This window comes from Scatophagus argus, chromosome 13 (genome assembly GCF_020382885.2).
Source record: "Scatophagus argus isolate fScaArg1 chromosome 13, fScaArg1.pri, whole genome shotgun sequence".
Lineage (NCBI taxonomy): Eukaryota > Metazoa > Chordata > Actinopteri > Scatophagidae > Scatophagus > Scatophagus argus.
The window spans coordinates 22,858,619-22,879,918 of record NC_058505.1 but is presented as its reverse complement, the minus strand read 5'-3'; the positions used below and the strand labels follow the sequence as shown (position 1 = coordinate 22,879,918).

The 21,300-nt window shown below is 43.3% G+C and overlaps 2 protein-coding genes across 2 annotated transcripts in view; both read left to right on the top strand.

The window, feature by feature from the left end:
• LOC124068885 overlaps nucleotides 1-21,300 on the top strand; it is a 62,191-nt gene that overhangs the window by 29,398 nt on the left and 11,493 nt on the right. The window contains exons 4-7 of the mRNA XM_046407415.1: nucleotides 7,812-8,114; nucleotides 15,153-15,215; nucleotides 16,483-16,749; nucleotides 18,203-18,481. Coding sequence (XP_046263371.1) covers nucleotides 7,812-8,114; nucleotides 15,153-15,215; nucleotides 16,483-16,749; nucleotides 18,203-18,481 — 912 coding nt within the window. The remainder of the gene's footprint in view (nucleotides 1-7,811; nucleotides 8,115-15,152; nucleotides 15,216-16,482; nucleotides 16,750-18,202; nucleotides 18,482-21,300) is intronic.
• Nucleotides 810-20,237, top strand: LOC124068888 (H-2 class I histocompatibility antigen, Q9 alpha chain-like). The gene is made up of 5 exons (XM_046407419.1): nucleotides 810-967; nucleotides 1,999-2,265; nucleotides 6,691-6,969; nucleotides 18,915-19,217; nucleotides 19,654-20,237. The coding sequence occupies exons 1-5, from the start codon at nucleotides 910-912 to the stop codon at nucleotides 19,698-19,700; spliced, it is 954 nt and encodes a 317-aa protein (XP_046263375.1). The 5' UTR covers nucleotides 810-909; the 3' UTR covers nucleotides 19,701-20,237.

The window sequence follows — 21,300 nt, the reverse complement described above, 5'->3', positions numbered from 1 at the left end:
ACGAGATTGCAGGTAACAGCTCTGAGCTCTCTGAGAAACTGAATCCTCAGCCCTGAATAACAAACACAGCAGCTGAACACAGTGAGTGGCTTCATAAGAGACATGAACACAAACTGTGTGTCAAAGAACCTTCTGGATTGTTTCTCTAGTCAAACTTCTGTGACGCTTTGTGAAGAAAATCTTTCACCTGCAGCTGATTTTTAGATTTATCAGTCCAAGCTTTAGCAAAACAGTGACAGCAGTTTATTAAACTGGTGTGGAAGCAAATGAAAACCAAACTGTACTTCAATTATTATTAAATATTAACAATTAAATGAGTGAATGCTGGATATTTCAGATCTAAATGATTCTGTAAATGTGTGGCTGAATTCTCCAAACATTTATGGTGAATTATTTTGTTTTTCTTTTTGTCTCATTTGGTTTTTGGATGCATTTTGCACTGCAACAATCCAGACTACGGTTGTCTATCTGTGTTCTGGTGACAAAATGTCCTCCACCTGTCGTCCACTGCACACTGGGTTTGACTGCAGTCCTGTTCAGCTGAACAGGCACCGACACCTACCTATTATTTATGACTCATCAATGATGACGTCTTGTACACTGACACGTCATGAAATAAGGTAGCATCATAATAGAGGCCACGTGCACAGACCATCAGGAGAAAATACAGAGGAGGAGAGCAGGAAGTTTAATATTCCATGTCCCCCAGTCTTCTTAACGTGAGCTGAATTCACTGACTCTCCAACCTCACGGGGTCAGTTTTACCGAGTTTTAAGTGACGTTCTGCTCGAGCTGAACGTCCATTGGCTCAGACAATAACGGGAAATTGGTCCGGAGGGAACTTGGGGAACAAGCGAAGTGAAACTTCCCCCCGGAATGACCGCAACATATGTCCATTAAATCATCAAAATGAACACGCTGGTCTACCTGGTCCTCCTGGGAGCAGGTCTGCATGGCGCGGCGGCAGGTCAGTTCACGTTATTTTAAGTTTGTTAAAGACAAAATGCTTCGTTTCCTTCCTACGTTGTCAGCATTCACTGATTCCTACATTTAGTTAGTACTGAAGTTTTTGAAGAGTGACCTCTTATACCTGAACAGGGCAGAAATGTATTTTCCTTTGCTTCTGTTTTCCTACTTGTCTTCTTGATGCTACGATTGGGGTCATTAAGATCGATGCGGTCTGGCAGCAGAGCTACAAACACAACACACTCTCTCTCTCTCTCTCTGTCTCTCTCTCTCACACACACACACACACACACACACACACACACACACGCAAACACACACACAAACACAGTGATAAGATGAAGAAACAGGAAAACCTTTTCAAAACTTTCCATTCGCCAGCTCTTTAACACGCGTAGTTTTGATAGTTCGGTCTAATCACTTGTGGTTGTTGTATTTACTGCTGGTTACAGACATGCTGCTGTTTGTCGATGCAAATAACAAGAAAGTACATGAACACGAAACTCCTCAGAACAGCGTCTCATTACTCAGTTTGTCCACCAGAGGGCACTAATGAGTTTATTTTCTGCCTGTGAAATGTGCTGCTGAAGTGAAGTCAGTGATGACTTGAATAGCATAAATTGACAACAGCAGTAGAAAGATAAGATAAGATAAGATGAACTTTATTGATCCCGCAGTGGGGAAATTCACTTGTGGCAGCTCACAAGGACAGAAGAGGAGTGCAAAAAGCAAAGAGTGTGCAAAAACAGTTATGAAAGAATGTAGAGGTAAAATAAATTAACAATTTACAAGGTAAGTAAAAACAGTGTATGTGTTTCTGAATAAACACAAAATCCTGAAAGTGCAGAGTTTATGAAGCAAAATGTTTATCTGTAAATGTTTGCATTTGCTGACTGAACAGCAGAGATTATTAGGCTGTCTTGAATGTGCTACACTTCTCTTTGATTCTGTGTGCAGTAAGATAACTTTATAGTGTGATTTATCAAACTGTGATGTAAAAACTGGAATCATGACACAAACTTTTTCTCACAGTGACTCACTCTCTGAAGTATTTCTACACTGCGTCCTCTGGAGTCCCAAACTTCCCAGAGTTTGTGTCTGTTGGGTTGGTTGATGAAGCTCAGATGGATTACTATGACAGCAACACCAGGAGAGCAGAACCCAAACAGGACTGGATGAAGAAAGTCACAGCAGATGATCCACAGTACTGGGAGACAGAGACTGAGAAGTTAGTTGGTTCCCAGCAGGCCTTCACAGCCAACATTGAAATTGCAAAGCAGCGCTTCAACCAAACTGGAGGTTTGTTTCTGTTTCACTTTCTGCTGATAAAATGTTGTTAACATTTTCATCATTTATTTTATTAAATGGATGTTACCACACACACTTACACACTTACAAGCTTTTATTTATTTTACTGTCAGTCACTACCCATAGCTTGTGACCATAGGTGACCATAGGTGAACCCTAACGGAGTCCATGGGACTCCCAGACTAACTGGGAATGAGTTTGACTTGTAGCCGACTGCGTGAATCTTGCTCTCTCTGCAGTAATACAGAGATTGGATGGCCCGAAACAACAGGCCATCCACCCCACAATCCCAGAGAACCCTCCAAAGCAGTGGTTCCCAACCTTTTTCTAACTGCGGACCGGTAAACGCTTGACAATTTTACCGCGGACCGGGGGAGGATATGAAATAATAATAAACGTGAATCCACTGTGTACTCATATGGAACTTTATTAGCACATTGTTCCAACAATATAACGCTATTATAACATCAAACTCTCTGGTCGCCCGTGAATGAATCTCCTGTATGTTTGCGTGCCGGACACTCACAAACTCTCCATTCCCCTCTCCTTTCCCTTCTCCCTCACCTCTGTGTGTTACCGACCACGGCCCTAACGCGCTGATACTGGTTGCTATGGTGACGTTTACATGCCTTCAAAATAAGATGCAGATACACCATAATAACGAATATAAAGTGCATGAAATTTTTAACTCACCATAACGCTATATCAATGGGAGCCCTGAGCTTGTTTCTTTGCAATGAGATGATCCCATCTGGGGGTAATGGCAGACAAAGACACCCGAAGTGTGTTGCTTATGTCCAGTCTACTCCTTTGCTTTGTTTTGGTGGCTGTCACTGCAGAAAACCCCGCTTCACACGGATAGGATGTTGGAAATGGCAACAGGGTTTTCAGTGCTGTGTTGGCGATCTTCTGGCGGTATTCTGCCATGACTTTAATCCAGAACACCAGCAGCGCTGTTGTCTCGAACACTCTTTTAAGGCCGCCGTCATTTGCGATCATTTGCGTCATTTGCGAAGACATCTCCAGCAGTTGGTCTTCTTCTTGCACGGACATGCTGGATTCAGCTGGTTTGTTGACAAATGGGTCGCCGATCCATTACTTGGCCGTTCGTGGGTCCTTTGAGGTTGGGAGGTAGCACTCAAACTCCAGGAGAAGACAGGTGATCGTGCACCAGTTTGGTGAGTGAGGGCGCAGGCTCAGTCTCACACAAAATCCCTGCTAATGTTTGAAACATGTCCAATGTGCCTCTGTTCACGCGCCGTCCCCACAAATCCAGTTTGCCTTTAAATGCAGCTACTTTATCTGCCAACTTAAAGATAAAATAAACTATACTATAATAAACTACAAATAAGTTAAACTTCAAAATAAAAGACGTTTCAAAATAAAAGACTGCTCCACTCAGATAATAAATAAAACAGAAATAAATAATTAATTCTTGTGCGGCCCGGTACTGATTGATCCAGGGGTTGGGGACCACTGCTCCAAAGGATGTATGGAGGCACTTGGTCATAAGCCTTTTCCAAGTCCACAAAACGTGTTAGAACACAACTAGAGTTGGCCAAACTCCCATGACCCCTCCAGCACTCTTGCAAGACTGGTACAGTGTTCCATGACCGGGACGAAAACCACATTGTTCCTCTTGGATCCAAGTTTTGACTAAGAGATGGACTCTCCTTTCCAGCACCCTGGAGTAGACTTTCCAAAGGAGGCTGAGGAGTGTGATCCCTCTATAGTTGGTACACACCCTCTGGTCCCCCTTTTCAAGATGTGCCCTTGGAGTGGTTTGCCATCTCATCCACCCCTGGGGCACTGCTGCTGCGGAGTTGTTTAACTGCCTCAGCAAGTTCTACTCCATTGATGGGAGAGCCTCTTCCTTAGTCCCCCGGCTCTGTTACCTCCAAGGAATGCGTGTCAGTGGAATTAAGATCCTCAAAATATTTCTTCCACTGCCCGACTATATCCTCAGTCGAGATCAGCAGCTCTTCACACCCACTGTAAACAGTGTGAACAAAGTGCCGCTTCCCCTTCCTGACTTGCCGGACAGTTTGCCAGAATTTCTTTGAGGCAGACAGAAAATCTTTCTCCACAGTCTCACCAAACTAGTCCCACACCCGAACTTTTGCTTCAGCTGTTGGCCAAGCTGCGCATCATTCGGCTTGCTGGTAGCTGTCAGCTACCTCAGTCCCACAAGCCAACCATGCCGAGTGGGACTCCTTCTTCAGCTTGATGGCACCCTTCACCCCCAGTGTCAACCAGCGGGTTCAAGGATTGCCACCACGACCAACACCAGAGATCTTCCGACCATCACAACAGGGTCCTCTGCCAGATGTTCCCAGCAAACCCTCACTGTTTGTTTGACTCTGGCAGGTCTATATGGTCTGCTCCCCTGCTACCTGATCAAACTCACTACCAGGTGCTGATTAGTTGACAACTCTGCTCCTTTTTTCACTGGAGTGTCCAGAACATATGTCCGCAGATCCACTGATACTAGAAAGTCAATCATCGACCTGGTACCAGGTGCACCCTTATGTTCAAACATGATGCGAGTTATGGACAAACTGACTAGCACAGAAGTCCAGTAACTGAACACCACTCGGGGTCAGATCAGGCAGACCATTCCTCCCAATCACACTCCTCCAGGTCATACTGTTGAGCGCCTGTTGGCCAGGCCTTCGCCCATGGGCCCCAACTAAGCTGAGCCTGCGGAAGGTACATGAGTCTGTCCTCCAGTGGGCCCAATACCTGCAAGAGCTGTCAGAGGGGACTGGTACAGTGTTGATCGGGCATCAGGCGAAGGCCAAAACCTTAGCAGTTGGTGAAACTCTGTTTCCCAAACGCTGTTTTTTGGATGGGGGAGGGTTGTTATAAATTAAATACTTTTGAGTGCTGGTCAGACAAAATTTTGAAAAAGTCAATTCATAATCAATAATGACAGGAATTGTCACACCGACGTGAGGTATTGTCTTGTTTTGGGTTTTTGTCTGGGCATTTCCTCTTTCATTTTGAAAAGTAACTCTCCTCTCGTTTCAGGTCACTCGCCCTTCCTCATGTGTCACCTGTCTGATTGTCTTCCCCAATTACCTGATTGTTTCCACCTGTTCCCCATTACCCTTGTGTTTGAAATAGTCCGCGTTCCCCTTGTCTTGTGCCAGTGTGTTTCGTCCCCAGAGAGATCACGGCAGCGTTCTTTGTTCACAGCCATAGCCATAGTATTTTTTTGTTGTACGTTTCATAGCGCAGTTTAGTTTCTAAGTTAGGTATTCTTGTTTAGGTTTTAATTATTATTTAAGAGCGATTTTCTGTTGTTGCCTTATTAGCGTAGATAGAAGTTTAGTCTAGTCCTTTACCGTCCTCTTCATTGAGTGATTTTTTTGTTCTCGTTTATAAGAATAGACAGTTTAGGTTTTCCGCTGGTTGGAGTGTTTTTGTTCGTAGAATCTTAGTTTGTAGAGCCTTAGTTTGTAGACTTATTCCTCCCTCCGGAGCAATGTTCGTTCACTAAGCTTTATAGCCTTTGATTGTTTATGCCTACCTTTATTTTATTAATGTTTCATAGCCATGCATTCTCTTCTAGGGAGAACGCACTTTAGGAGTTTTCATAGCATTATTTTTTTTCTACTCTGCCAAGAGGTGTTGTCACAGACAACGTAAGTAAAGTCTGTTTTATTGAAACCGTGTCTCTGCGTCTGAGTCCTGCCCCAAGCCCCAGCCTGACAAAAATATGGAGCAGAATACAGATTAGATTAAATTAACTCTGCTGTACTGAAACACAGTCTGCCCATCCCATAATACAGAAGAAGAAATTTGAAGAATTCACCTTTGGTTCTGGGAAATTGTGATGGTCATTTTTCAGAATTTTCTGACTTTCAATGAATCAGAAAATAACTGACAATGAAAAGAATCATTATTTTCATCCCTAAACATGAAGCAAGACTAGAGATTAGGTCAGATTAGCTCTGCTGCATATAGATAGATAGATAGATAGATAGATATACTTTATTGATCCCATCCTGGGAAATTGCAGTGCAGCAGCAGCAATACACACAGCAAGCTAAACAAAATTTAAAAATAGCAAAATAAAAAGTGGCATATATAAATTATATATACAAGGCAATATATAAAAAGTATATATACAACAGTAAACAGTGTAATGTAGTGCATGGGATATGAACTGTGTTAGGATCTCAGTCTGTTTCTCGGCAGTCTCTGTCTCTCTGTAAGACGTCCACACTGTCCAGATGATGATTGGCTGTGAGTGTCTCTCATGGAGCCAGTAACAGCAGGTGGTGTAGATCCTCTGTTTTGGTCTGTGTGGATCAGTGTGTCTCTGTGGTGAAGATATGATATCAGCTGATGATGGATGACTGGGCTGTGAGCTCACTCTGCTTCACTGTAGTCTCTGTCTCTGTCTCTCAGGTGTCCACATTGTCCAGTGGATGTACGGCTGTGAGTGGGATGATGAGACCGATGAGGTTACCGGTTATAATCAGTTTGGTTATGATGGAGAAGACTTCATAGCATTTGACCTGCAGACGCTGACTTGGATCGCTCCTAAACCACAGGCTGTCATCACCAAACACAAGTGGGATAACGACAAAGCGTTCTGCACACAGACAAAGCAGTACCTCACCCAGATTTGTCCTGAGTGGCTGAAGAAGTATGTGGACTATGGGAGGAGCTCTCTCCTGAGAACAGGTAGGATCACATGACCTGAGGGAGTTTAATGGACACAACAGTGTAGTGGCAATCTAGTTACAAAAATGCCACTTGGGGGAATTTGAAGCCATTTCCAACTCACTTTGATGTGTAAAAACAAGGTCATCCATGGGTATGTAAATCTTTAAAAAACACCTACAAAAGGCTGGGTGCCAAAAGACTTAAAACGAGCTTGTACTAAAGACCAAAATATTAAACTTGTGACACAAAAACCATTTCCTACTTCACACGCTCAGGCACGGTTGAAAAACTGTGGCTTGCTCTGATCCTCTTTCCCCTGTGGCTGATCAGCTGTGTCTCCCTTATCTAACCTGTGACTGATTACCACATATGCCCACATGTGTGCAGCAACTATAGTGCCTCACCCCACCACACACCCACATTCATACACAAAAGCATACACAAATCTAAATTGGCTACAACAAACAGTCTTCATGTCTGTCTTCTGTTTCTCACCAGCAGTAACATTTCAATAAATATGAACCAACATACAGAGACTCACTTTGTCTCAGTGTCCACACGTTTCTCTTTCATGTTCTCTCTGCTGTGTTTCAGTCTGTCTCATTTTCTGTCTGTCTCTCGCTCTGCCTCTCACTGTCCTCCTCCCTTTCTAGTCTGTCTCACCCCTCACCTTTATCCACCTGTTTGTCCCCTCTGTCCCTCCCTTCTTTTCTCAGTTACACTTCAGTGATATTTATTTGCACTGCATACACACATTTGTTGCTAAAATAGTAAAAATACATCAAACAGGAATGATAATATTGATCTCCAGTAGATCCTAATAAAGAACCTATAAACTGTCTTTGTCTCTGCCTGTCCAGATCTTCCCTCAGTGTCTCTCCTCCAGAAGACTCCCTCCTCTCCAGTCAGCTGCCACGCTACAGGTTTCTACCCTGAAAGAGCCACACTCAGCTGGAGGAAAGATGGAGAGGAGCTTCATGAGGACGTGGAGCTCGAAGAGATCCTCCCCAACCATGATGGAACCTTCCAGATGAGTGCTGAGCTGAAGGTTTCATCAGTCACACCTGAAGACTGGAGCAGGTACACCTGTGTGTTTCAGCTCTCAGGTGTGAGAGAGGACATCGTGATCAAACTGGACAAAGCAGATATCAGGACCAATGGAGGTAAACCCAGATGTGATTTGTCCTGTGTAGTTAATAATAACAAACCACCAGTTTATTAATAAGTCATACAGTTCAGTTTACATTTTGTATAAGACACTTTGTCACTCTTTGGTTTTGTCAAAGTTGTTTTTTATGGTTGTTATTAAAACCCCTGTCGACCACTGCTTGCATATCCTGTCAGTCCTTCTATGCTGGAAGAGCCCCACTGGTAAAAAAAAATATGATGATATACAGCAACATCTAGGGAAGGATATTATCTGTTTGGAATATGAAATTTTTATGTTCAATATGTAGAAAATTACGATTAACCATGTGTCCAATGAAGTCGACATCATGCATCACCCAGTATAGTTTTTCACACAAGTCATATAATTGCCTCACTGTTTCTTGTGACTGTTTTGGTTAGAAGTCAGTGTATAATTGTTATATTAATAAGCTATTCATTTAAAATATACATTTTTGTGCAGATTAGCTGTAGTTTGAGTTACTATAATAATTATTTCATCATATTTTGTAGACTTCAAAAGCAGCAAAGAATAAGGCAGCCTACAGAATAGTCCAGGAAATGCCGTCCAGCTCCAGTGATGATGAGTGTAGTGACAACAGTGATGATGAGTGGCTGCCAGAGAAGAACAGAGACATAAGAGCTGAGGATGATGGAGATACAGACAGTCAAGATGTAGAAAGTGAGGATGATGAGGGGCAGGATACAGAGGATGGTCAGCATGATCAGGGAGCTGTGGAAGATGAGCACATGGTACCTGACCATACTCAAGCCCGAAAAAATATCTGAAAAGTCCAAGACAATGATTTTGATGGAGACTTGCCTCCTTTTCTAGGAGAGTGGAAACTGAATGTGGAGGGAAGAGATCCCATAGATTTCTTCAGACATCTGTTTCCAGCAGATCTCATTGATGATATAGTGCACAACACCAACTTGTATGCTCTCCAGAAAGGGAAAGAAAATCTGGCAGTGACAGGAGAAGAAATGCAGATTTTTTTAGGGATCAATCTGATCATGGGGTACATTCGATAGCCTAGAGCACAAATGTACTGGTCTAGTGAGGATGGCCTTCGTCTTGGAATAATTGCAAATGCCATGTCTGTAAACAGATATGAGCAAATCCTGAGATACCTGCACTTTGTGGATAACTTGACTTACCAGCCAGCGAACACGGATAGGCTCTTCAAAATAAGACCATTGCTAAGTGCACTTCAGGAGACATTCAAGGCAGCAGCAGACCCTGAAGAATTTCAGTCAGTTGATGAATAGATCACTCCTTTCAAAGGCCTACTGTCCATCAAACAATACATACCAAAAAAGCCCAAACCTTGGGGAGTGAAAGTGTGGGTAAGGGCAGGAACCTCGGGCTATATGAATAGATTCGAAGTGTACCAAGGCTCTGCAAGTAGTGGTCGCAGCAGTAGTTTGGGAATATCAGGAGATGTGGTGATGCGTCTTTGTGATGACATAAAACACAAAAATCACAAGGTTTTTTGATAACTTCTTCTGCAGCATTCCACTCATCGAAGCCTTGAAAGACCAAGGCATCCATGGCACAGGTACATGCAGAGCAAACAGGCTGAAGGGAGCAAATCAGAAACTCAAGAGTGAAAAACAACTGAAAGAAATGGGCAGAGGAGCTTGCTGTGTTGTCAGCAATAACGCAAACATCACTGTCACACGTTGACTCGACAGTTCAGTCATCCACATGGTCTCGTCCTGTGCTGGCCAGTCCCCTGAAGATGTTGCCAACAGATGGGTCAAGAAGGAATGCAGCCTAGGTGTGATAAACACATAAGTGTTCGGAGATGCAGAGACTAAAGTATCAGTTCGTGTTTTCTTCCAACATGCTAATATAAGGGCTTGGTAACACTGTTCTGCATCCTTATAGAACTGTGGAGACTCACAGTAATGTTTCTCCTGTTGGGGATGGTTTGACACATTTAGGTGTAAGATTCATGGCTATGAGTGTCATTGATTTTCTTATTCAGGCCTATACAGTGATGAAATTTCCCAAAAACTGCATAAAAGAAAAAAAAAGCATAAAAACAAACAAGGGTTTGTATATTTCCAATAGAACACAAGTTAATTCATTTTTACAGTAAGTTCACAATGTTTTATGTTGAGTGCTCAGGCGCATGTAGTCCACTGGATTGGACATGTCTGTAACTTTATGAAAAAAATCATATTTTTGGGAAAAAAAAACATTTTTTTCATGTCCCGAGAAGAATAAAAACACTTGACCAAGGCTTTCATAATTCATCCTCATCAATTCAGAGGGTTAAGCCGTGTCTCCCCTCTATCGTCATGGGAAATGTGAGGTCACTCGCGAATAAGATGGACGAACTGACGGCACTGTCTCAGAGTCAGAAGGAATACCGGGAGTGCAGTTTGATGTGCTTTACTGAGACAAGTCAAGTCAACTTTATTTGTATAGCCCATTTTTACAAGCAGTTTGTCTCAAAGGGCTTAACATAACATCAGCAACATCCTCTGCCCTTCGACCCTCACATCGACTAAAGAAAAACTCTTAAAAAAACCTAAAAACCTTTAACAGGAAAAAATGGAAGAAACCTCAAGGTGAGCAACAGAGGAGGGATCCCTCACCCAGGACGGGCAGACGTGCAATGGATGTTGTACAGGCAGGAAAGCAATTTGCAACATGAGAAATGACATTACTAAAAAGACAAGTAAAACAAAATCTCAACTGTTTAGTTTCACTTTTTGCTACCACCTCAATATGATTTTAACATTTCACAAGACTGAAATTATAATAACGAAATTATAATGAACTGAAGAATTTGTGACATAAAATAATGAATTGTATGTTAATCTGACAAGGGGAGAGGATAGAAGAGGAAAAGGAGGAGGGGGAACTGCTTGGTGGATCATGTTTGTGTCCCCCGGCAGCATAGGCCTATAGCAGCATAGCTATGATAGAGATTTAAAGATTAACAGTTTGTCAGCCCTATTCTACCTGTGGCTATATATCATGAGGTGAGTGAAACTATGCCTACCAGTCCTACACACTTTATTTGGTGCTAACTATATGCTTTACTAAACAGAAAGGTTTTAAGTTTAGTCTTAAAAGTGAAGGTGGTGTCTGCCTGTCGAACCCAGATTGGCAACTGGTTCCACAGCAGGGGTGCCTGATAGCTAAAGGCTCGTCCTCCCGTTCTACTTTTATAAATTCTGGGAATTGTAATTAAACCTGCACTCTGTGATCTGAGTGATCTATTGGGAATATATGGGACTATTAGATCCTGCAGGTATGATGGGGCGAGTCCATTTAGGGCCTTATATGTAAGTAGGAGAATTTTAAAGTCTATTCTGAATTTTACCGGAAGCCAGTGAAGAGAAGCTAAGATGGGGAAGATATGATCCCTTTTACTGATTCCTGTTAAAACTCTAGCTGCTGCATTCTGGATCAGCTGCAGGCTATTAACAGAGTAATTTGGGCATCCTGACAATAGTGAGTTGCAGTAGTCCAGCCTAGAAGTAACGAAAGCATGGACAAGTTTTTCAGCATCACTCTGAGAGAGGACACTCCTAATCTTAGCAATATTACGGAGGTGAAAGAAGGCGGTCTTAGAGGTCTGTTTAATGTGATGGATAAATGACACTTCCTGATCAAAGATAACGCCGAGGTTCCTCGCAGTCGTACTGGGGGCCAAAGTAATGTTGTCCAGAGAGACAATATTATCAGCTATCTTCGAAGATGTTTGGGACCTAGAACAATGATCTCAGTTTTGTCTGAGTTTAGTAATAAAAAATTGGAGGTCATCCAGTCCTTTATGTCATGCCTGGAGTCTGGCTAATGGCTCTGTTTCTTCAGGCTTTAAGGATAAGTACAGCTGAGTGTCATCGGCATAACAATGAAAGTTTATGCCATGTTTCTGAATAATATTTCCTGGAGGGAGCATGTATAAGGTGAACAGGATCGGCCCAAGCACTGAACCTTGTGGAACACCGAGACTAACCTTTATATATGAAGAGGAAACATCATTAACGTGAACAAAGTGAAATCTATCCCAGTCCCTGTGATCCTAGTCTCATGTTCTAATCTGTGTAATAAAATGTTGTGATCTACTGTGTCGAAAGCAGCACTGAGATCCAGAAGAACGAGTATGGAGACAAGGCTGCGGTCCAATGCAATGGCTGACATGGCTGCACCAGGATATACCTGATGACAATATGACAGTAACGGACTTCCATACGGTCCGTGCGGACAGAGACCGCGCTGCTAGCAGTAAGCACAAAGAGGCAGGGCTTGCCGTGCTCGTCAACAACTGGTGGTGTAATCCAGCTCACATCACGGTGAAGGAGCGCATCTGCAGCCCGGATGTGGAACTGTGTGCCGTTGAACTACATCCATATTACTTGCCCAGGGAGTTTTCACATGTTGTCATGGTGACTGTTTATGTTTCCCCTTCTGCAAACCCCAGCAGGACATGTGAAACTATTCACTCTGCAATAGCCCGGATACAGACTCAGAACCCAAGTGCATTCATTGCAATCTCAGGTGATTTCAACCACACTAACCTGGACAAAACACTCCCCACTTTCACTCAGTTTGTGAACTGTCCTACCAGAGAGGGAAGAACAATAGACCTGCTGTATGCTAATGCAAGGGATTGTTACAGCTCTTCCCCCCTCCCCCCACTAGGCAGGTCAGATCACAACCTGATCCACCTCTCCCCCAGCTATGTGCCTCTCGTAAAGCGTCTGCCCGTAACTTCAAGGACTGTGAGGAGATGGACAGACAAGGCCAATGAACACTCCAGGGCTGTTTTGAGGTGACAGACTGGCAGGCACTCTGTGAGCCCCACGGCCAGGACATTGATGGGCTCACTGAGTGCATCACTGCCTACATAAACTTCTGTGTGGACACCATTGTCCCAACCACAACTGTAAACTGTCACCCCAACACCAAGCTGTGGGTAACCAAGGAAATCAAACCCATCCTCAACTACAGAAGAGGGCTTTCAGAGCGGGCAACAGGGAGGAGGTGAGAGCTATTCAGCGAACCCTGAGATTAAAGATCAGGGAGGCAAAGGAGAGGTACTGGAGGAAGCTGGAATGGAAACTCCAGCAGAACAACATGAGAGAGGTGTGGAGTGGCATGAGGAACATCACAGGTTACGGGCCAAACAGCGGAGGAGGAGTTGATGGCGGTGTGGAACAGGCGAATGAGCTGAATCAGTTCTTCAACAGATTCGACACAGGGACCCCAATTCACGCTTCAAACGATTCCTCAGCAGTACGGTTGCAGCAACTAGCCACTCCAGCCTCTCTCCCTCCCTGGATCTGGATGGCCTCCCTCATCTGGATGGCCTCGCTCACCCCTCAGAAGCCTGGGTGGACCACTCTCACCTGGGTACCACATGCACTCCTCCCCCACCCACCACCTCAACGATGACCTTCAAAGTTGATCAGGTGAGAAGACATCTGCAGAGACTCCATGCAGGCAAAGCTGCAGGCCCAGATGGTGTGAGCCCCAGGGTCCTGAAAGCCTGTGCCCCCCAGCTAAGTGGAGTACTTCATCATGTCTTCAACCTGAGTCTGAGTCTTCAGAGGGTCCCCGTGGTGTGGAAGACATCATGCCATCAGGCCGGCTCTGCTGTCGGAGAAGCTGACAGCGATGCAGGTTGATGCCCCACTGGTGTCCTGGATCGCAGACTATCTGACGGGCAGACCGCAGTATGTATGCCTGAAGTGCTGCTTGTCAGATGAAGTGATCAGCAACACCGAGGTCCACAGGGGACTGTCCTCTCTCCCTTCCTTTTCATGATCTACACCACAGACTTTACGCACTGCACAGAGACCTGCCATCTTCAGAAATTTTCTGATGACTCTGCAGTGGTTGGGTGTATTACTGGGGATGAGACTACAGGAAGTTAGTGGACAACTATGTCACATGGAGAGGGAAAAACCACCTACAGCTCAATGTGACAAAGACCAAGGAACTGGTGGTGGACCTGAGGAGGACTAAGGATCCAGTGACCCCTATCAACATCAAAGGGGCCACTGTGGAGGTGGTGGAACAGTACAGGTACTTTGGGGTGTACTTGGACCACAAACTGGACTGGTGCAATAACGTGGACATGGTTACTCCTTCAATACTCCTTCAACATCTGCAGGACGATGCTGAGGATGTTCAGTCAGTGGTGTCCAGTGCCATCACATATGCTGTTGCCTGCTGGGGCAGCTGCCTGAGGGTGAGGGACACTAACAGACTCAATAGAATCATTAAGAAGGCCAGCCATGTTGTGGGAGAGGAACTGGACTCTCTGACAGTGGTGTCTGAGAGGAGGATGTTGTCCAAAATAAGGACTATAATGGACTTTCCCTCTCACCCTCTCCACAATGTGCTGATCAGCTGCAGGAGCTCGTTCAGCAACAGACTCCTACTCCCACGATGAACCACAGAGCAACACAGGAAATCATTCCTGCCTGTCGCCATCAAACTGCTAAACTCAGCACTGTGACGGACACACTCACTTTATATATACAATGTATATATTGTTTTTACACATGTACATACCTGTATTTTTAAATTTTTTAAAAATTTTGAACACATGTAAATACCTGTACTTTTAGAATTTAGATTTATACTTATCTTGTTTTTGTTTATCCTACTTTTATACCTTTCACTTTTCTTTCTTGGTCGGGAATACTGCAAGTGCAATGTCTGCACGAAAAAGAATTTCCCCTCGGGGATAAATAAAGGAATTCTGGTTCTGATTCTGATGAGAAATCAAAGAGAGATTCTTTAATATTTTACTATTTAAAATAGTTTCCAAAGTCATTTGCTGTACTTCATCTGTACAGTGCGTGATTTTCGTTTTGCTTTGTTTTTATGCTCACCAGTGAAGTCCGTTGACATGAATACTCATCATCATAGTTGCAGTAATCGTTCTTGCTCATCATGTCAGATGACTACATTTGACCCTTGTGCTCAAGGAAATTTGAAACGCACATTAGGTTTGTGTGTCTGTATTATTCATGATTGTTTTGTGTTTTGTTTACTTCAGAGTCAGAGAGTTCTTCAACTAATTCTACCGATAGCGGACCCAGCATCTCACCACGGATTGCAGGTAACTCATGGCTATGTACTGTCTGCCGTAGGCTTCATTCATGAGTCACGACTGAAAGCACAAGTCTTCCCATTGTTTATCAGTGCAATAGTGTGCATATGTGTTTAAAAAAACAACAACAACAAAACAGCCCTGCAACAAAAGGTTGAGACAGATACAGCGTCATTCTGCAGTGACCAATCACAGAACCCGGAGGTTAGATAAGCCTACACAACCTTTTTGTGCCATGCATCTTACCGCCGGCCACACAACCTGGACATTATATTTGCTCTATTCATGGACAGTAATGTCCAGAATAGAGCAAAAATAATTTACTCATCAAGCTTTTTGAGAATGAGAGGATATGTTGCTCTTTGTGCATAGAAGTAATGAGAAACTGAGGTACAGAAACACCAAACTCTTCACAAACAGCGTCTCATTACATAGTTTGTCCACCAGGGGCCGCTAACGAGATTATTTTATTGCCTGTGAAATGTGCTGCTCAGTGTGTGTCAGAGTCACCAAAACACTCCCAAATATTGATCAGCATCAGCCTCACAGACACATGCAGAAAGTCAAATCTGTCGGTGCTCAAAAACACAGAAGTTTCAGTTACAGTTCACAAGTCATATTATGGACAGAAAGACGAAAGACACATAAGTGAGAAAATATCAGTTAAGAGATCTATCTAGCACACAGAGCTGAGTCCATTGAATGGACATGTCATGAAACACAGTATTTAGTATTAAAGATATTGGGAGTTAAGTTTAATTGCTCTGTTTGCGTAAATCAAGAAATATGAAAGTGAGGAACGCAAAGGAACTGACTTTGATTTATTTCTTGTTGCTTGTGTTGAACATAAAATCACACTCAGACGTTTGAAATCCAAAAAGTCAGTGACTTGAATATCATAAATCGACAACAGCAGTAGAAAAGAGAAAAAAGAGAAGTTTTAGCTTCAACAAACTCAAAGAGTTCCCAGTTTAATTTGGTCGCAGTTCAAAGTATAAAGTAGAGACCATAAGAGACGTAACTGCATGAACGGAATATTTGACTCGTTTAAAATGTTGTTTCTGAATAAACACAAAATCCTGAAAGTGCAGAGTTTATGGAGCAAAATGTTTATCTCTAAATGTTTGCATTTGCTGACTGAACAGCAGAGATTATTAGGCTGTCTTGAATGTGCTGCACTTCTCTTTGATTCTGTGTGCAGTAAAATAACTTTATAGTGTGATTTATCAAACTGTGATGTAAAAACTGGAATCATGACACAAACTTTTTCTCACAGTGACTCACTCTCTGAAGTATTTCTACACTGCGTCCTCTGGAGTCCCAAACTTCCCGGAGTTTGTGTCTGTTGGGTTGGTTGATGAAGTTGAGATGGTTCACTATGATAGCAACACCAGGAGAGCAGAACCCAAACAGGACTGGATGAAGAAAGTCACAGCAGATGATCCACAGTACTGGGAGACAGAGACTGAGAAGTTAGTTGGTTCCCAGCAGGCCTTCACAGCCAACATTGAAATTGCAAAGCAGCGCTTCAACCAAACTGGAGGTTTGTTTCTGTTTCACTTTCTGCTGATAAAATGTTGTTAACATTTTCATCCTTTATTTTATTAAACAGAAGTTACCACACACACTTACACACACACACTATTCTTCATCTGTCCAGTTTTTTTATTGCTGTGGATTAAACTGTTTGCCGGATTTATTTATTTTTTACTGACACTGAGACCACTTGACTGCTGCTGTGAATGCACTGATTCATTGTTTCTGTCCAGTTTCTCTGCTTTGTCCGGGGGGATACTGGGGTGTTTCCAGGCCAGACAAGAGATATAATCCCGGCTGCTTGTATTCGCAATCTTGTTCTTTCAGTCACTACCCACAGCTCGTGACCATAGGTGAACCCTGACGGAGTCCAACCATAACTGGAAATGAGTTTGACTTGTAGCCGACTGCGTGAATCTTGCTCTCTCTGCAGTAATACAGAGATTGGATGGCCCGTAACAACAGGCCATCCACCCCACAATCCCAGAGAACCCTCCACAGGATGCCTGGAAGGCACTCAGTTGTAAGCCTTTTTCAAGTCCACAAAACATATGTGTTTTAGTTGGGAAAACTCCCATGACCCCTCCAGCACTCTTGCAAGGCTGGTCCAATGTTCCGCGACCAGGACAAAACCCACATTGTTCCTCTTGAATCCAAGTTTTAACTAATAGACGGACTCTCGTTTCCAGCACCCTGGAGTAGACTTTCCAAAGGAGGCTGAGGAGTGTGATCCCTCTATAGTTGGTACACACCCTCTGGTCCCCCTTTTCAAGATGTGCCCTTGGAGTGGTTTGCCATCTCATCCACCCCTGGGACACTGCTGCTGCGGAGTTGTTTAACTGCCTCAACAAGTTCCACTCCAGTGATGGGAGAGCCTCCCCCCTGCTTCCCCCGGTTCTGTTACCTCCAAGGAATGCGTGTCAGTGAAATTACGATCCTCAAAATATTTCTTCCGACTATATCCTCAGTTGAGATCAGCAGCTCTTCACACCCACTGTAAACAGTATGAACAAAGTGCCAGCCATGCCGAGTGGGACTCCTTCAGCTTGAGAGCACCCTTCACCCCCAGTGTCAACCAGTGGGTTCAAGTATTGCCACCGGGACTAGCACCGGAGATCTTCCGACCATCCCAACAGGGTCCTCTGCCAAATGTTCCCAGCAAACCCTCACTGTTCCTTTCGGTCTGCCAGATCTATCTGGTATGTCGTTTGGTGTATAAGCACAAACAACATCGTGTTGTGTGGACTATAAGTAAGCCTACTCCCTCTCACCCAAGACAGCTCCAGAAAAGAGAAGAGTCCAAAAAGTTGTTCCTGCAGAGCCAATAACAGCAGGTGGTGTAGATCCTCTGTTTTGGTCTGTGTGGATCAGTGTGTCTCTGTGGTGAAGATATGATATCAGCTGATGATGGATGACTGGGCTGTGAGCTCACTCTGCTTCACTCTGTCTCTGTCTCTCAGGTGTCCACATTGTCCAGTGGATGTACGGCTGTGAGTGGAATGATGAGACCGATGAGGTTACGGGTTATAATCAGTTTGGTTATGATGGAGAAGACTTCATAGCATTTGACCTGCAGACGCTGACTTGGATCGCTCCTAAACCACAGGCTATCATCACCAAACACAAGTGGGATAACGACAAAGCTCAGTCAGCGTTGTATCATAACTACTTCACCCAGATTTGTCCTGAGTGGCTGAAGAAGTATGTGGACTATGGGAGGAGCTCTCTGCTGAGAACAGGTAGGATCACATGACCTGAGGGAGTTTAATGGACACAACAGTCTGCATGTCTGTCTTCTGTTTATCACCAGCAGTAACATTTCAATAAATATGAACCAACATACAGAGACTCACTTTGTCTCAGTGTCCACACGTTTCTCTTTCATGTTCTCTCTGCTGTGTTTCAGTCTGTCTCATTTTCTGTCTGTCTCTCGCTCTGCCTCTCACTGTCCTCCTCCCTTTCTAGTCTGTCTCACCCCTCACCTTTATCCACCTGTTTGTCCCCTCTGTCCCTCCCTTCTTTTCTCAGTTACACTTCAGTGATATTTATTTGCACTGCATACACACATTTGTTGCTAAAATAGTAAAAATACATCAAACAGGAATGATAATATTGATCTCCAGTAGATCCTAATAAAGAACCTATAAACTGTCTTTGTCTCTGCCTGTCCAGAGCGTCCCTCAGTGTCTCTCCTCCAGAAGACTTCCTCCTCTCCAGTCAGCTGCCACGCTACAGGTTTCTACCCTGAAAGAGCCACACTCAGCTGGAGGAAAGATGGAGAGGAGCTTCATGAGGACGTGGAGCTCGAAGAGATCCTCCCCAACCATGATGGAACCTTCCAGATGAGTGCTGAGCTGAAGCTTTCATCAGTCACACCTGAAGACTGGAGCAGGTACACCTGTGTGTTTCAGCTCTCAGGTGTGAGAGAGGACATCGTGATCAAACTGGACAAAGCAGATATCAGGACCAATGGAGGTAAACCCAGATGTGATTTGTCCTGTGTAGTTAATAATAACAAACCACCAGTTTATTAATAAGTCATACAGTTCAGTTTACATTTTGTATAAGACACTTTGTCACTTTTTGTCACACTTTGGTTTTGGTTAAATTGATTTTTTTATTATCATGAGAAATCGGTGAGAGATTCTTTAATATTTCACTGTTTAAAATAGTTTCCAGTCATTCGCTGTACTTCATCTGTACGTTGCGTGATTTTCGTTTTGCTTTGTTTTTATGCTCACCAGTGGAGTCCGTTGACATGAATACTCATCATCATTGTTGCAGTGGTTGTTCTTGCTCATCATGTCAGATGACTACATTTGACCCTTGTGCTCAAGGAAATTTGAAACGCACATTAGGTTTGTGTGTCTGTCTGTATTGTTCAGATTGTTTTGTGTCTTGTTTCCTTCAGAGCCAGAGACTTCTCCAGGTGACTGTTCTACCCAGGGGCAATGCTAGACAGACGGCTCTACTGGAGGCCCCAGCCCACCCTGATTACCCATATGGGTTTTTTTCTTTTTTGTTTTTAAAGCCTGATTCATATGAAATATGAATTACACTGCTATAGCATTTGCTTCACTAGTTTCCCTTGCTTAGTTCATTATCGCTGACGTTACCATACTCTGACTGAAGCAACTACTGGTAAAGGTAAAAATGTAGCCATGTATTATTAATGTACGAAGATACTTGTTTCAACGTACATGAACATTCTCAACAGGTTTAAGGGCAGATATGGTTTAGATGTGCATGCAAATAATAACAAAACCTGACTCAAGTGACTGAATTTTCTTCTCTTCTGCATTTAGCAACAAGAATTAATAATTGCAGCACAGTTTCAGAATGAGGAACATTTCAAGAATCTAGTTATGTTATGATTTCAGCTGTCTTATTTGAAGTATACTGCATATAACCTGAAACTAATAAAATGTATTCACCTGGAGTTTGTGAGTCTAAACCAAGTTTGTTTAACTTTTGAGCATTAAACTGTAAGACCTATCGTTGTGTTGTTTTGTTTTGTATGTCATGTGGCTAATTTATATGGTCACATGTCTTTGTGCATATATGGGATAAATGAAAGGGAGGGTTACAGACGAGATAGCACAGTTGTATGAATGATCAGCACCACAAAGCATTTGTGCGCTGGGTTGGAAACTCTGTCAGTAGTTACTGCGGCTCCCACCTTCAGTCCTCTCAGCCTACTCTGTCCTTTACCCACACGTTTTCATTGAGACAAGATGAAACATTATTTTTGTTGCTTCTCTTATGTCACGTTGACAAAACCCTTTAAATATTTATGTTAAGCTCTTTGAATTTGAATCCTGCCTGCCTTATGGACGCACTTTCACTGAATCCTATTGAATGTCATGTTTACAGTGGTGGTCAAAAGTTTACATACACTTGTAAAGAACATAATGTCATGGCTGTCTTGAGTTTCCAGTTATTTCAACAACTCTGATTTTTCTCTGATATAGTGATTGGAACAGATCCTTCTTTGTCACAAAAAACATTCATGAAGTTTGATTCTTTTATGATTTTATTATGGGTAAACTGAAAATGTGACGAAATCAGCTGGGTCAAAAATATACATACAGCAACATGAATGAGCAATTTTGGAGACTTAGAAAGTTGTGTCAATGACATGAGCTTCATAGCATGACCTCTTAACTTCTTGTGAGTGATTATGAGTGACTACAGCTGGTGACTTCTCTGAGGCCATTTAAAAAGGGCTCATTGGATAAAAACACCCACAAACGCTACAATGGGAAAGTCAAAGGAGCTCAGCACAGATTTGAAAAAGAGAATCATTGACTTGAACAAGTCAGGAAAGTCACTTGGAGCCATTTCAAAGCAGCTGCAGGTTCCAAGAGCAACAGTGCAAACAATTGTTTGTAAGTATAAAGTGCATGGCACTGTTTTGTCACTGCCACGATCAGGAAGAAAATGCAAGCTGTCACCTGCTGCTGAGAGAAAACTGGTCAGGAGGGTGAAGAGTCAACCCAGGAGCACCAAAAAGCAGATCTGCCAAGAATTAGAAGCTGCTGGAACACAGGTGTCAGTG

Bases quoted from the DNA above. Each gene is read 5' to 3' on its own strand.
- LOC124068888 (XM_046407419.1), top strand. From the start codon at position 910: ATGAACACGCTGGTCTACCTGGTCCTCCTGGGAGCAGGTCTGCATGGC. The intron at 2,266-6,690 runs GTTTGTTTCTGT...TCTGTCTCTCAG, and splicing joins GCGCTTCAACCAAACTGGAG to GTGTCCACATTGTCCAGTGG. The intron at 19,218-19,653 runs GTAAACCCAGAT...TGTTTCCTTCAG, and splicing joins AGATATCAGGACCAATGGAG to AGCCAGAGACTTCTCCAGGT.